The 13,249-nt window shown below is 46.0% G+C and overlaps 1 protein-coding gene across 2 annotated transcripts in view; it reads left to right on the top strand.

Annotated features, from left to right (window-relative positions):
* Window positions 1-13,249, top strand: part of Tjp2 (tight junction protein 2) — a 98,943-nt gene that overhangs the window by 16,855 nt on the left and 68,839 nt on the right. Inside the window, exon 1 of one of the 2 annotated variants that reach the window (XM_031389969.1) lies at window positions 1,621-2,005. The exons of the other annotated variant lie outside the window; for it this stretch is intronic. Coding sequence (XP_031245829.1) covers window positions 1,946-2,005 — 60 coding nt within the window. The 5' untranslated portion in view covers window positions 1,621-1,945. Of the gene's footprint in view, window positions 1-1,620; window positions 2,006-13,249 lie in introns of those variants that run through there. 2 annotated transcript variants of the gene reach the window in all.

The raw sequence follows: 13,249 nt of genomic DNA, 5'->3' as shown, positions 1-13,249 counted from the left end.
GGAAGGGAGAAGGATTCCAGGAGAAGGCTTGAGATATTGTATCACTATGAAATACATTGCTTCCCAGAAGAGTGCAATTAATTTCGCTGTAATCTCAGCACTCCAAATCTTCAGGCGGGCAAATCTCTAGGTTGAGGGTGGCCTGCAAGAGCATTTCACACATTCCAGAGTTGTATGGCTTATACTGCCATCACCAAGCCAGTGTAGCAGTTGAATTTTCAACCGTTTGTGAAATTCATCCATTCAGGTGTGTGTCAAAAGAATTGGTATTATGGTGTATAAATCTGTCATCATTTGGCACGATGGGAATATTCTTTATTTGTTCTGCCCAGTCCAGTCATTAGGAACATGTGTCTGTCATCACTGCACATGTAGTAGGTATTATGACTGAGAAACTGAAACGTTCATTGCCTCTAATTTTAGTTAACTGAAAATGAAATGTAAATACAGGCAGTTGGCAAGGACTACTCAAATTGGACAGCCCCACTCTAGGGAGGAAGAGGTAACCACTCAACAGGTGTGATCGCTGCATTCTGGACCCTTTCCTCCATTGTTGATGCTTTGTTGACGTAATAAGCTCATGAAAGTAAGGTGTGACCGACCGGTTCATAAGTGCAGTCATTACCACTGTAAGTCAGCACCACCTAATTTGGAGAGCCATTTTAAAATAGGTGCTTAGATCAGGAGGAAAGTAACACAACGAGCCAGTCAGGAAGACCAGCCCGCGTCCCTGTGGAAAGGAGATAAAGTGGGAAATGTTACTCACAGCGCTTACTCAGAGGCGTGGACTTCCAACTCCAAAGGAGGCCAGCCGCAGAAGCTTCGAGGGCAGCATCTGCAAGACTTGTTTTTCCACATATACTGCCAAACTCGTTCTGATTAGACCGGAAGTGAAGCCACTTTTTAGAGAGCCCGCCGGCATCTGGATCTTGTCATGGGGCTATCCAGACCTTTCTACCTTTTACCTTTCCATTATGGACCAAGGCTAGGGGTTGCTTTCCAATTTAGGGGAAGAAAAGCGGGAATTGGGGGGGAGGCGCAACTCTTTCTTTTCTAATCCCAAATCACGTGTATCAGTTTTGACTCTATTCAAAATAGTCAACCTGCTTCTATAATAGAAGCGATTCTTTGAATCGCACGATTCTTGCACAAGGGGGACTCTGAATAAATCTTGTCGGATCAACTTTGTGACCACCTGTCTTTTATAAGCAGGCGACGGAGAGGGGTTTCAATCTCTTTATTGGACTTGCTGGTCATATGCCAAGGAAGTAACCTGGCCGGCATTGTCCTAAAAAGTCCCGCTTTAGTATTTAATCCAAACACCTTTGTATCCTTGGAATCTGGGTCAGCCGTGGAGCTGAGAAATTTGGGGTGCAACACTTGTTTGGGCTGGCCACCTCCAAAGCAAAGCTTCGTAGTTTCCCCAGTTGTTCGCTACCAGTGCGAAGCCCCACGACGTTCTTTAAACAGTGTTCCTCCAGACGCGCCGCGCGACCTCCCGGGCATCCGCGGACGCGGGCCAGCCTCGCCAACGCGCAGCGCTTCCCCGGGCGCGCGCTCGGCTGGACCTGCTGGCTCCTAAGCGCGCGGCGGAGCGAACCATCCGGCCAGCGAGGCGGGGGTGCAGCCGGGACGCGACAGCTCCGGAGCCTCCTGCCGCTCCAAGTCCTCCGCCGCCGGCCGGGAGTCAGAGCGCATGACGCTGCCCGCCTCGGGGCCTCGGGCGCGGCGCCGGCGAGCTCTCCCCCGGCGGCGGGGGTGGTAGCGGCCGTTGGAGTTTCCCCGGCCGGGCGGCCGGCGTGGGCGCAGCTAGGCGCGGGGCGGGCCGGCTGCGCCGCGGGAGGAGGGACAAAGGGGAGGCTCCCCGTGGTGGCGAACGGGGTCCGCCACTGCAGCTTGGAGTTCAGAGCTGCGGCGAGGAGGACGTGCGGGAAGCGCGCGCGAGATGCCGGTGCGGGGAGACCGCGGGTTCCCACCGCGGCGGGAGCTGTCGAGCTGGCTGCGCGTAAGTTTCCTCCCGGGCCAGGCGGCGAGCGGTTGCGTGGGAGCTGGTGTGTTCCGTGAGGCTCCCCACTTTCCGCCGGCAACTCTTGGGGCTGTAGTTAGTTAGCAAGGGTCCTCCCGGAGGGGACGATTGGGAGGACGGCGCTGGTGGCTCATGGCCTCGTGAAGTCCCTTGGCTTTGGGATGAAATCTCAAGTAGGGGAAAGTGTGTAGTCCAGGCTCCCAAGACTTTCTGTGCCTATGGTCACCTACAGGACGCCTGTGTATGTGTGTGTGCTCTTTCCAGCTTAAAGTAGAAGTTCTGAGCGTGTACCGAGAGAAACGGAGGACTCCTTGGTACCCAAGTCCTCACTTTCCTTTTCAGTGAGTCCTTTCCAAGCCTCTGTGTTACAGCTTATTTTTCAGTAGGGAATGGAGATGGGGTTTTGGAAGAAGCCCCAGAAGGGAATGATGAATGGTTTGTATTCTGGTAGTATCTTACCTGTCATCGGTCTCTTTTATTTTATGTCTCCATTTGTTAAGTTTCCGCTTATACACGGTAGTTTATTTTAAGGTTTTAAATAATCAGGGATTTCGACCTCAGGCCTTTTCACATTCTTGAAATGTGAAGAACTTGGGAGGGAACCTGCCAGGACTCAGTCATGGAATACAGCCTTCTCCTAGATTTTAGTTTTAGTTCTATGGCTGAGTAGCTTCTCTGGCGACTGTCTGACCTGAGTAATAATGGTTGTGGCTTTCCTGAGGTTCCCAGTGAAGAGTCATCCCCTCCCAGAAACTGCCCAGCACTGCACACTCCCTGCTTCCACTTTGGAATCCCAGCAGAGGCAAAGACAGACGCCTGCATAGCTTCCTATGTGGTGTGTTTGCTGTCCCCACAACCCTTTACAGAAAACTGGGCCATCCCAGGAAGAAGGTCGTTTTGGCTGACAAATTAGGAAGTAGTAATTGTATTTGTCACAAAGGGCCATTCAGTAATCCTGGTTAGGATAAGGATTATTAGCCAATCCAATACATTTTCTTGAATAATGCCACTTCAATGTGGGGAATGTGCATTTCACCCAGTTTTGTAGGGAATGGATGGTGTCAACAGTTCGAGTTAGGAGTCTGGGCAGGGTGCTGTTCTTGGGGGAGATGAGGAGAGCACTTTAGGCTAGGTAACAGTGGCTTTTGAGCTTTTTGTTCTTGTTTTCCCTCTACAGAGCTGCTGCTGCTTCTCCTTCTCCTCCTCCTCCTCCTCCTCCTCCTCCTCCTCCTCCTCCTCTTCTTCTTCTTCTTCTTCTTCTTCTTTCTTCTTCTTCTTCTTCTTCTTCTTCTTCTTCTTCTTCTTCTTCTTCTTCTTCTTCTTCTTCTTCTTCTTCTTCTTCTTTTCTTCTTTTCTTCTTTTCTTCTTCTTTTTTCAAGACAGGGTTTCTTTGTATAGCCATGGCTGTCCTGGAACTCACTCTGTAGACCAGGCTGGCCTCAAACTCAGAAATCCACCTGCCTCTGCCTCCTAAGTGCTGGGATTAAAGGTGTGTGCCACCACTGCCTGGCTTCTACAGAGCTTCTTGCAAAGATTGAATAAAGGGAAGATTTTTCTTTTTGAAATTCTGGTACAATACCGTGTGTACCAGACTCACCCAACTTAATGCCAGTTTGTGTGTGTGTATGTATGTGTGTGTGTGTGATTGTTTCTGTGGGTGTGGGTAAGTGGTGCTGGGGATTGAACCCAGGGCCTTAAGCATAGTTTTCTGAGCTTTATCCTCAGCTGTAGCTTTTCAGTACCACTAAGCTACCATTTAATGAGCACCTACTTAGTGTCAGTCACTTGGAGGACTTGACTGAGTCCTGGACTGCCTGGCTGGGCTTCTGCTTATAGAAGTCTAGTGCACACGAGCGAGCACAGTGGACTGCTTTAGATGGCTCTGGCTTTCAATGATCCCTGGCACTGAGGGAGGGATGCGCCGTACAGATGCACACCCCGCTATTCAGAGATGCAACAAAGGGTGGGATTGTCTTTTCTGCATCCCTTCGGGGAGTCCTTCTGGGAAGAGAAGCATGTGAACAGATACTTCCTGATGTCAGTCACTGTAGAGAATGGCTGGGAATGCACTTACCTCACTGCACACTGGCAGAGAGTAGGTGCTGGGACACGGTGGTCATGGGTTCCCAAAGTTAAGCGTGGGGATTAGGTGAAGGATTTTGGGTTGATAAGGGAGGTAGGTCTAGAAATCTAGGGAGAAAGGGCCAGATAGTTTGCCGGTGAAAAATCTGAGATGCGGAAAGGGGGGTACAACTCCCTTTGGAATGGCAATAACCCAACCTTGAGAGGGAGAATCACAGAAATTCCTAATGCACTAATCAGTGGTTTGGCTCTCCTAACAGCCCAGCGAGCTGCGTTCAGAGTAAAGGCCACTCCACTCTGAACACAATAAATGGTCCTCATTTTGAGGTTTGCTAAGGACTAAGACCGGTTTCATCTTTGTATCGCCCTCTGGGGAGTTTGTAGTGACTAATGTCTACATTTGCTTTTTGTAGTGACTAATGTCTACATTTGCTTCATTCACCCTTGATCTAGTTTCTTGTTCAAGGGCAGTAGATCACAGCTAACCAGCTATGTCCTGTGTGAGCGATGAACGCTGCTTGAATGTATCTGAGTGCTTGCACGATGACAATGTCCCCACCATTAGCTTTCTTTTCACCCCTCTCCGGAGGTTATCTTTTAAGGAGACAGATTCTTGAAAGTAGGTGTGTGTGTGTGTGTGGGGGGGGTCACTTTAGATCACTGTAGCTCTGTGTATATGAGTAGTTGTTTAAAAAGACACTTTGATTTGATTAGGCTGTGGCTAGAGATGTGGGTGCCATAGGGCAGCTGTGGAATTGGGAAGGACCAGTGATCACTTGCCTTTCAACATCTCCCAAGATAACTGGCCGCTAGGGAATTCCTTGCCTAATCCCTAAAACAAATCCCATTAAACAGCCTGGCCATATTAAAGATTTATCTCAAATGAGAGCTGTCTCTCAATAAAAATGCCTCATTGGTTATATTCTTAGCAACAATCAGGGATGCAGAAACTTGTGGCCACAGTGACCTTGATGTTTCGAGATAAGGTGTTTTTGTTTTGGTGCTATCTTGTGCATGGTTTGCCCAGTCTTGGGTGGAAGGAAGCTGGATCATCCTGTTAGCTGGTCCATTGGGAGTCACTGGATCCCAAGTCCAAGGGCCAGGGCCATAGATTGAGAGGCCCAACTTAACACCAGTTTGGTGTGTTTAAGCACATCAGAGTTTAACTTGGTTAAAGAATAGAGAACGGGGTTAAGAATAGGAACTTGGTTTAAGAATAGGAACTTGGTTTAAGAATAGAGAACGGGGGCTGGAGGGATGGCTCAGCAATTAAGAGCTCTGACTGCTCTTCCAGAGGTCCCAGAGTTCAATTCCCAGCAACCACATGGTGGTTCACAACCCACATGGTGGCTCACAACCATCTGTGATGGAATCCAATGCCTTCTTCTGGTGTGTCTGAAGAGAATGATAGTGTACTCATATACATAAATAAGTAAATAAATCCTAAAAGAAAAAAGAGGATAGAGAACCATGTAGTGGCCATTTAACCAGTACAGGGCATTTTGTGATGTCCCACCCTCCTTTTTAGTAGCAGCTCATACACCTGTGACATTCTAAGGAGGTATTAGCTTTAACCGTTAAAAAGAACTGTCCCTGGTAGCCATTATTGTAATGGCTAGTGTTTATTTGGGAAGGTACCTGGGAGGGCAGTCAGTAGTCTTGCAGGGTTTTTGTGTAATGCTGAACTGTGAGTTGGGATTCTTTGCTTTCTTTCCACTTGATTTAGACATGTGCTTCTGAGAATTTGGCAACTGCACTAATTTCCTAAGTACCAGGAGGTCATTGTTGTGCTTGGGCCGTGGTGTTGCTGATCAGATGATAGAATTGTGATGGGCAAGAACCCTGATACTGGCCTCTGTCCTGGTGTTTTTAATGACAGGTGCCTACTATCTTAGCCATTATCCCCAAGCCTCTAAGAAAAAACACTAAGGACTTTGACACCCCCAAATACTTAACCATTTGATTTTTTTTTTTCCGGAGTATTTTCCCAGTTGTGGTTCATAAAAACTTGCAGTAAAAAAGATTTTTAAATTTTAATTAATTAATTTTACTTGTATGCTGCTGTGTTTGTATGGAAGTCTATCTATCGCTTATGTGCCTGGTGCCAGACCTGGGGATTGGATTTCCTGGGACTGTAGTTACAGAGTGTTTTATGGCCATATCAGGGCTGGGTCCTCTTTAAGAGCAGCAAGTGTGTTTAATGTTTGAGCCACCTCTTCAGCCCCATTTTGTTTTGTTTTTGTTTTTCTAAGACAGGGTTTCTCTGTATAGCCCTGGTTGTCCTGGAATTCCATATACCAGGCTGGCCTCGAACTCAAGAGATATGCCTGCCTCTGCTTTCAGAGTGCTGGGATTAAAGACATGCGCTACCTCTAATTTAAATAATTTAATAAGTGAATTTAAATAATGAAACAGCAATAATGAAGTAATCCAGCCACTTGTGGTAGCAGATGCCTTTAATCCTACCACTCCTGGAGGCACAAGTTTGCAGATCTCTGTGAGTTCTAGCCTGGGCAACATAATAAGATCCTGTCTCAAAATAAACACAAACAAAACTAAAACCACCACCACCGCTAAAATTAACCCAATAATTCTCTTCAACAGGAATGAAATTCTATCTTTTTTTATTAGTTTCTTGGATGGGACATATTCTGTTTTTCAGTTCTTATACATTAATATTATGTGAGGAGTAGAAAGCAAAGCCAATCACCAGTCCCACTTGTTTGAAGATTGGGTAGTTTAGGATGAAACAAAAATAATTGTGACATAAAACCTATTAAGATTTGTGAACTTATCATAGTAAGTCAGCCTTAGACTGTAAAAATCAAAAGTGTGAAGACTATTGCTATCTGAGCCTTGGGCATTTACTGTGTAAGACACATGTGACTTGGTTCTGGAGAACTCTGAGTATCCCTCCCCCCACCACCCCCGAAGCCTATGGACAGCCCTCCATTTCTGCACTTCTTCCATCTGTGTTTGCCCATAGTGTGTCTGTGAGGCTTTTTTAACATCTGGCTGGATTCCCTTCCTTTTTCTGCTTTCTCCAAGTAGGTGTTGCATGGAAATGTTGCATGGCCAAATGCTGTTCATTCCTTTGTGATAAGGGGGGGGGGAGGTGCTTCAGCTCTTCCAGGGAATATCACTTTGTTTTCAAGTGGGGCCTGAAGAATGCAGATCACCAAATAGCTTGCTGAGTAAATGGTTTTAACTTTTCGGGGTCTTTGCAAAATGTGTTGTATGGAGGGATTTTTATTTCTCGTTAGTGAATTAGCTTTATGGTGGCTGAGGATGGAACCCGTTTTTGTACTTCCGGTGCATATATTGAGCTGTAAAAGGGGTTCTAACAAGGATGCTGTAGGAACTGGAAAGTTTGAGGTAAAAAACAACCCCTTGCTTTGACTTAAAAAGGACAGTTGAGATGCCCGTTGATGTGACTAAAAAGGAAGAGGAGACACTCTGAATTACCAGCTTTCTCTAGTTGTGTGCCTGTGGAGCCATTTGTGAGGTGCCCTAAGCCTTTGGCTAGTGACTTGTGTTTAGTCATTTCATAGCAGCATATGAGAGTTGCTGATTGCCACTTGGCAGATGGTTACAGTTGGGTCTTTAACACCATACGGGCTGGCATCATTCCATAGTAGGATATATTTTGCAATGTGCTTATTTGAACTTAGACTAATGTTTTAGCCTGACTGGACTTTGATGGGTGTGGCTTTTATGTTTCTCCTCCTCCTGTTCTATACGAGGAGTAAATAGAGTAATGGTGAAAAACGTAATCTTGACACATCTCTGAATGAATACCTCCCATCGCCTCCCTTTGTTGCTTCAAAAAGCTGGGGGTGGTACCCAGGGCCTGGAAATATGCTAAGTACCTGCTGTGCCAGGTACTTATTAAAGTTAAAATTATTTTATTATATGCTTGCATTTATATTGCACAACAATGGGTACCTGTTGTTCTTTGGAGGCCAGAGGAGGGTGGCAGATCCTCTGGGTCTGGGCTTACAGGCAATTTGTAAGCAGAGAAGTTAGTTCTGGGAACCAAATCCTGGTCCTCGGCAAGAACAACCAGTGCTTTTAACTGCTGAGATGCCTGTCCAGATGAGGTTTGTAGTTTTTCTTGGTGGTAACAGTTTTTAGACTGTGTACCAGTCTAAGTCCAGTTACATTTTTGCCATCATAGCAAAGGAAAACTCTGATAGTGTTACGAGAAACTTTAGTTCCTGGAGTTGAAGCTAAGGCAAGCCAGGTGTTGTGTGACTGCATAGATCAAACACACTCTGCTCAATCCCAGATCAGGAACTCATGATTGACCCAGGTTTTAGTGGTAAAGATGCCAACCACCAACTTCAGTTTGGCGATCCAGTGAGTTTTATTGGGGTTCCCTACAGGAATATGGATTCAGGATTACAAATGACCCCTCTTCTGGATGAGCACAAATCACCCCAGAACAACTGCATCACCAAGCCTCACCCCAGCATGGGTGACAGCTCACCAAAGCTGGGAACCTGAACCACGATGGATAGCTTGCGGGGAAGCTCAGCAGATGGAAGGGTTCTTTGCAGCTTCAGCTGGCAGAAATGTCTTCCAGGCAGCTCTTTTCTGCCTGAGAGTCTTCTTCCCCCACAGGCCTGGTGAATCTGGTCAGTTTCAGAGAACTTTAAAGATCTCTCTTCTCTTCTCTTCTCTTCTCTTCTCTTCTCTTCTCTTCTCTTCTCTTCTCTTCTCTTCTCTCTCTTCTCTTCTCTTCTCTTCTCTTCTCTCTCTTCTCTTCTCTTCTCTTCTCTTCTCTCTCTCTCTCTCTCTCTCTCTCTCTCTCTCTGCATGCTTGCACGAGTGTGTGTGTGTGGTTGTTTACCTCCTTGCCTAAGGAGCTCCCCTGCAGGACGGAATGTCTTTAAGGTCTGAGTTGACTTACACAACACAAGGAAGTAATGCTTTCTAGTAGTATTTGGTCCTTCTAGGGCTTGGAGCTTCCAGGGCCTTTGTTCTCAGGAGGAAGGAAAAATAAATTTGTCATCCAGCCCCATTGCTTTAATGTCCGACTATAGCAATTTGTTTACACAGTCTGAGAGCTGATCCTTCCCACATGGAGCCTTGGCTCAAGTTCCGTTTCTTCTTTTTGCCTTACAAGGATAGCAGGCTCACCTGAGAACCTGGGTGGGTGGAGTTTCACCCAGGAGAGTCATCCATGTACCGCTGAGGCGGCACCCAAGTCTCTGGAGGATCCAGCATAGTAGAAGGATGAGATTACTGAGGGAGTTTCTTAGCAAAGCTAAAAGACTTCCTGGTGAGCTCAGTTTCGGAGGAGCAAGCTTCCTCTTTAGCCCTCTTCAGTCCTGAGGAGTCAGCTGCTCTGCCGCGTGGGATTGGCTGGTGTACACCTGCCCTCTGTTTACTCCAGCCCCTGCATACCGCCAGTCACTTCCCATTAGCCCTGAGTCCTGCTCCTGCCTGTGTGAGTCATAGTGGCAGGCACAGGGCTTTCAGGGCAGCGCATCAGACATAGTCACTGTGTACTTATCAAATTGACTCGATTTGGGAAGGCATGAGCTAGCATGAATCAGACTAGTGGCAAACTTAATTGAGAGAATTCCTTATATTTATGTAGTGAATGGATGATAGTTGGTGAACAAAAAAAGTCTTAACCAAAAAAAAGTGTAAGAGTTGCTTTTGGACCTCTCTGGGTGCTGTTGTTGAGACAGAGCTGTGTTTAGCTCACGTTGGTCTCAGTGGAAAATTGTTACTGTGTTGCAGAACTTTTGGCTTAGGCCCGGAAGCAGCAGAATCTGCAGTGCTAATTAACTGGTTACTTCATGTGAGTCGAAGACCTAAGCTTGACTTAGTTTTGATGGCTAATAAAGTCATCTGTGGCCCTTAACTTCCTGAGGGCTCTCAGTGCTTGTGTGTAAAGCCCAGAGAACATTCAAAGGAATTTGGAGCAAGATACTCCAGATTATTTGCTCTTTCCAGTATATTTGTGTGTGTGTGTGTGTTATTTTATTTTTTCTTTTAAAAAGAGATCCATTGGATTCTTTCAGAAAGACATTTTAAAAAACATACTGTTTAAAGGCAAAGGTCTCAGAATGCCTGGTAGTTGCTTAGCTCACAAAGCAATGGAAAGATCTGTTATTAAGTTGCAGCTTGAATAATGTACTAGCCCAGAGCCAGCAGGTTCTCTTCCCTCCTCAAGCCAGTGGTGTCTGTCTTCTCCTCCTCCCTTTTCCAGATTTTATTTTATTTTTCCTGAAATGTTTTTTGCTCTATATGTATGGTGTTTTGCCTTTTTTTTTCTTATTATCAGGTGAGTTTTCCCAAGTTTGATAGCCATTAGCCTCGGTAAGAGTGTTTATCTGTCACTGGAAAGGTCTGAAGGCTGTCATCTGTGAGTCTCAGTAACTGTTTTTCTCAAAACCCTTCTTCAGTCAGATCAAATGTCTGGAAAAAGTCAGGTTCGTGGACCCTGGCAGGTCCAAGGAGATAGTGAGACATTCTCTTGCTTGTGGCAGCAATGCTGTCTTTCTTTCTTTCTTTCTCTCTTTCTTTCTTTCTTTCTTTAAAGATTTATTTATTTATTATATGTAAGTGCACTGTAGCTATCTTCAGATGCACCAGAAGAGGGCGTCAGATCTCATTACAGGTGGTTGTGAGTCACCATGTGGTTGCTGGGATTTGAACTCATGATGTTCCGAAGAGCAGTTGGTGTTCTTCCATGCTGAGCCATCTCACCAGCCCCTGGTGTTTTGCCTTTTTGTATGTATCTATACTCTGTGGTTGTTTGTGTCTGGCACTCTCAGAGGCCAGACAAGAGTCTCACATCCTTGGGACTGGAGTTAGAGGCTCCCTCCCCAACACCCCCCATTTAGTTCTGTCTCTGTGTCCTGGCTCACTGTGTAGACTAGGCATCGAACTCAGAGATCCTCCTGACTGGGGTTAAAGGTGTGTACTACCAAGCCCAGTTTATAGACACAGGCTTGTTCAAAGGAAAAGTGTGGGCTCAGGACTCCCAAAACCAAATTCTCAGCACAAAGGAGATGTATTTGCCCCAAGGGACAGAGGGCAGGAATAGGGGATAAAAAGGGGAAAGAAAGAAGAGGGGGAAGAGGCATTTGGAGTAGGTAGGACAAAGAACTACCTCTGGATGGAGAGGGGACATGCAGATGATGGTTTATAAAGGTAAAGTGGGAAACCCTGTGTTAATGAAGTGTTTAATTTTAATTGTGCATTTTTAATTAGGTGCCTGAAGGGAGCTTTTGGTTGCTAGACTTTATAGCTGGACCTCTTCAGGAAGAGGAATTGACAAATAAGGAAGTAGACTTTGGGGGTTAGCCTTAGGAATGTAATCTAGCATTTTTTGTTTGTTGTTGTTTTTAAGCAAGGCAGAGAGAATGGGGAAGAAAGGCAAGGTCTGCTAGAGCCATGCTGGTCAACTCAAGGTAGCCAGAATCCCTTCAGTTGTGAACTGCCCTGTGGGTACCTGAAAATGAACCCAGGTTCTCTTGTAAGAGCAGCAAGTGCTCTTAACCACGGAGTAGTCTTTCCAACCCTTCTTATTTAAAAAAATTAAGTTTTTTTTTTTTTTTAAGGATTTAATTTATATATGAGTACACTATAGACACACCAGAAGAGGGCATCAGATGGTTTGTGAGCCACCATGTGGTTGCTAGGAATTGAATTCAGGACCTCTGGAAGTCAGTGCTCTTAACCGCTGAGCCATCTGCAAACCAGCCCATTTGGTTTATTTTGAAGCACACATATGTCCCTCGAGGCCAGAAGAGGATGTCAGATTTCCTGGAGCTGGACTTACAGGCAATTGTGATCCTCCTGATGGGGTGCTGGAAACTGAATTCAGATCCTCTGGAAGAAGAGGAAGCACTCTTAATCACCCCCCCTGGAGCTGCCTGCTGTGGGTCCTGGGAACTGAACTCGGGTCCTCTAATGAGCAGTAAGCCTTCTTTCATCCAGCCCCACTCCACCCTTCTTGTACGGCTTCTTGAGAATCCATTTTCATTCTTCACCCTTTCCAGGCAAAACTGCTTACGGGGAACCTCCCACAAACCCTTGTCTTTTGCCATAGACTTTTCCCCCCAGCGTGAACTTTTGCCGGGATGAGCTCAGAAGGGCCTCCAAGCTGCAGGTGGGAGCCTTTAATGGCTCCCCTTCCAGCCAGGCCAGAAACCAGACTCCTGATTGATGGTTGGGAGAGGAACTTCCTCATTCAGGAACTTCTGTGAAAGTGCTTGCTCTCTGGAGCTTCAGCTAGAGTCCAGCACTTCTGAGCAAGTCCTCAGGGAAAGCACTTCCCTAGCCTTGCATGTCCTCAGGGAACGCACTTCCCCAGCCCCAGGCTCTGGTTAGTGTCTGGGTGAGTTTTAAGAGGGGAGAGAGATTTGTGGCATCTTAGTCACTCCCTGAAATTTCCCAGGTATGAAACTGGGAAAACGTTTGTTTCTTTTCCTCCTAGTGTTATTGTTACCGGGGCAAATCAGGCAGCTGGAGACTCTTGGAAAGTAAGAGGCCCCCAGGTGGTCCACAGTTGCATAATGGCCTGTATCAGGATTTATTTTCTTTCCTTTTTGGGCTGCTGGGAAAAACTCAGGACTCTGTTTCTGTTAGGCAAGTGTTCAGAGCTACACCCCCAGCCCTAAACAAAGCCTGTTTGCTTTTTTTCTTTCTAAGACAGAGTAGCCCTGGCTGTTCTGGAACTCACTCTGTAGACCTTGAGCTCAGAGATCTGCCTGCCTCTGCTTCCAGAGTACTGGAATTAAAGGCAACCTGGCCTAAGTGAAGATTTTAATCTAAGGTCTGGGAGGAACGTTCGTTGGCTATACTGCTGAAATGCTCAGCTTGGCAGCTGACTCTAGGAGTGGTTGGAAAAGGGAAGAGAAGATACTCTGAGCTTTCTTAAGAACCAGAGTTTAAAACAGCTTGTCTGGAATGTTTCCATACAGAAAGAATTTACCAAAGACACAGAAGAATCCAGGAAAGATCTGCCCTCTACAGTCTATAGAGTCACTATCGAACATTTTCTATGTTACCATGTTTATGGTGTTTGTTGAAGTATAATTTATATATATAGATTTGTATTTAATTTTCAAATAAAAGGCTTAATGGATTTTTTTTTTTTGGATTTGGTGCTGAAAGTGA

The sequence above is a fragment of the Mastomys coucha genome, unplaced genomic scaffold, assembly GCF_008632895.1.
Source record: "Mastomys coucha isolate ucsf_1 unplaced genomic scaffold, UCSF_Mcou_1 pScaffold21, whole genome shotgun sequence".
Classification (NCBI taxonomy): Eukaryota; Metazoa; Chordata; class Mammalia; order Rodentia; family Muridae; genus Mastomys; species Mastomys coucha.
This window is presented reverse-complemented; position numbering and strand designations above follow the sequence as displayed.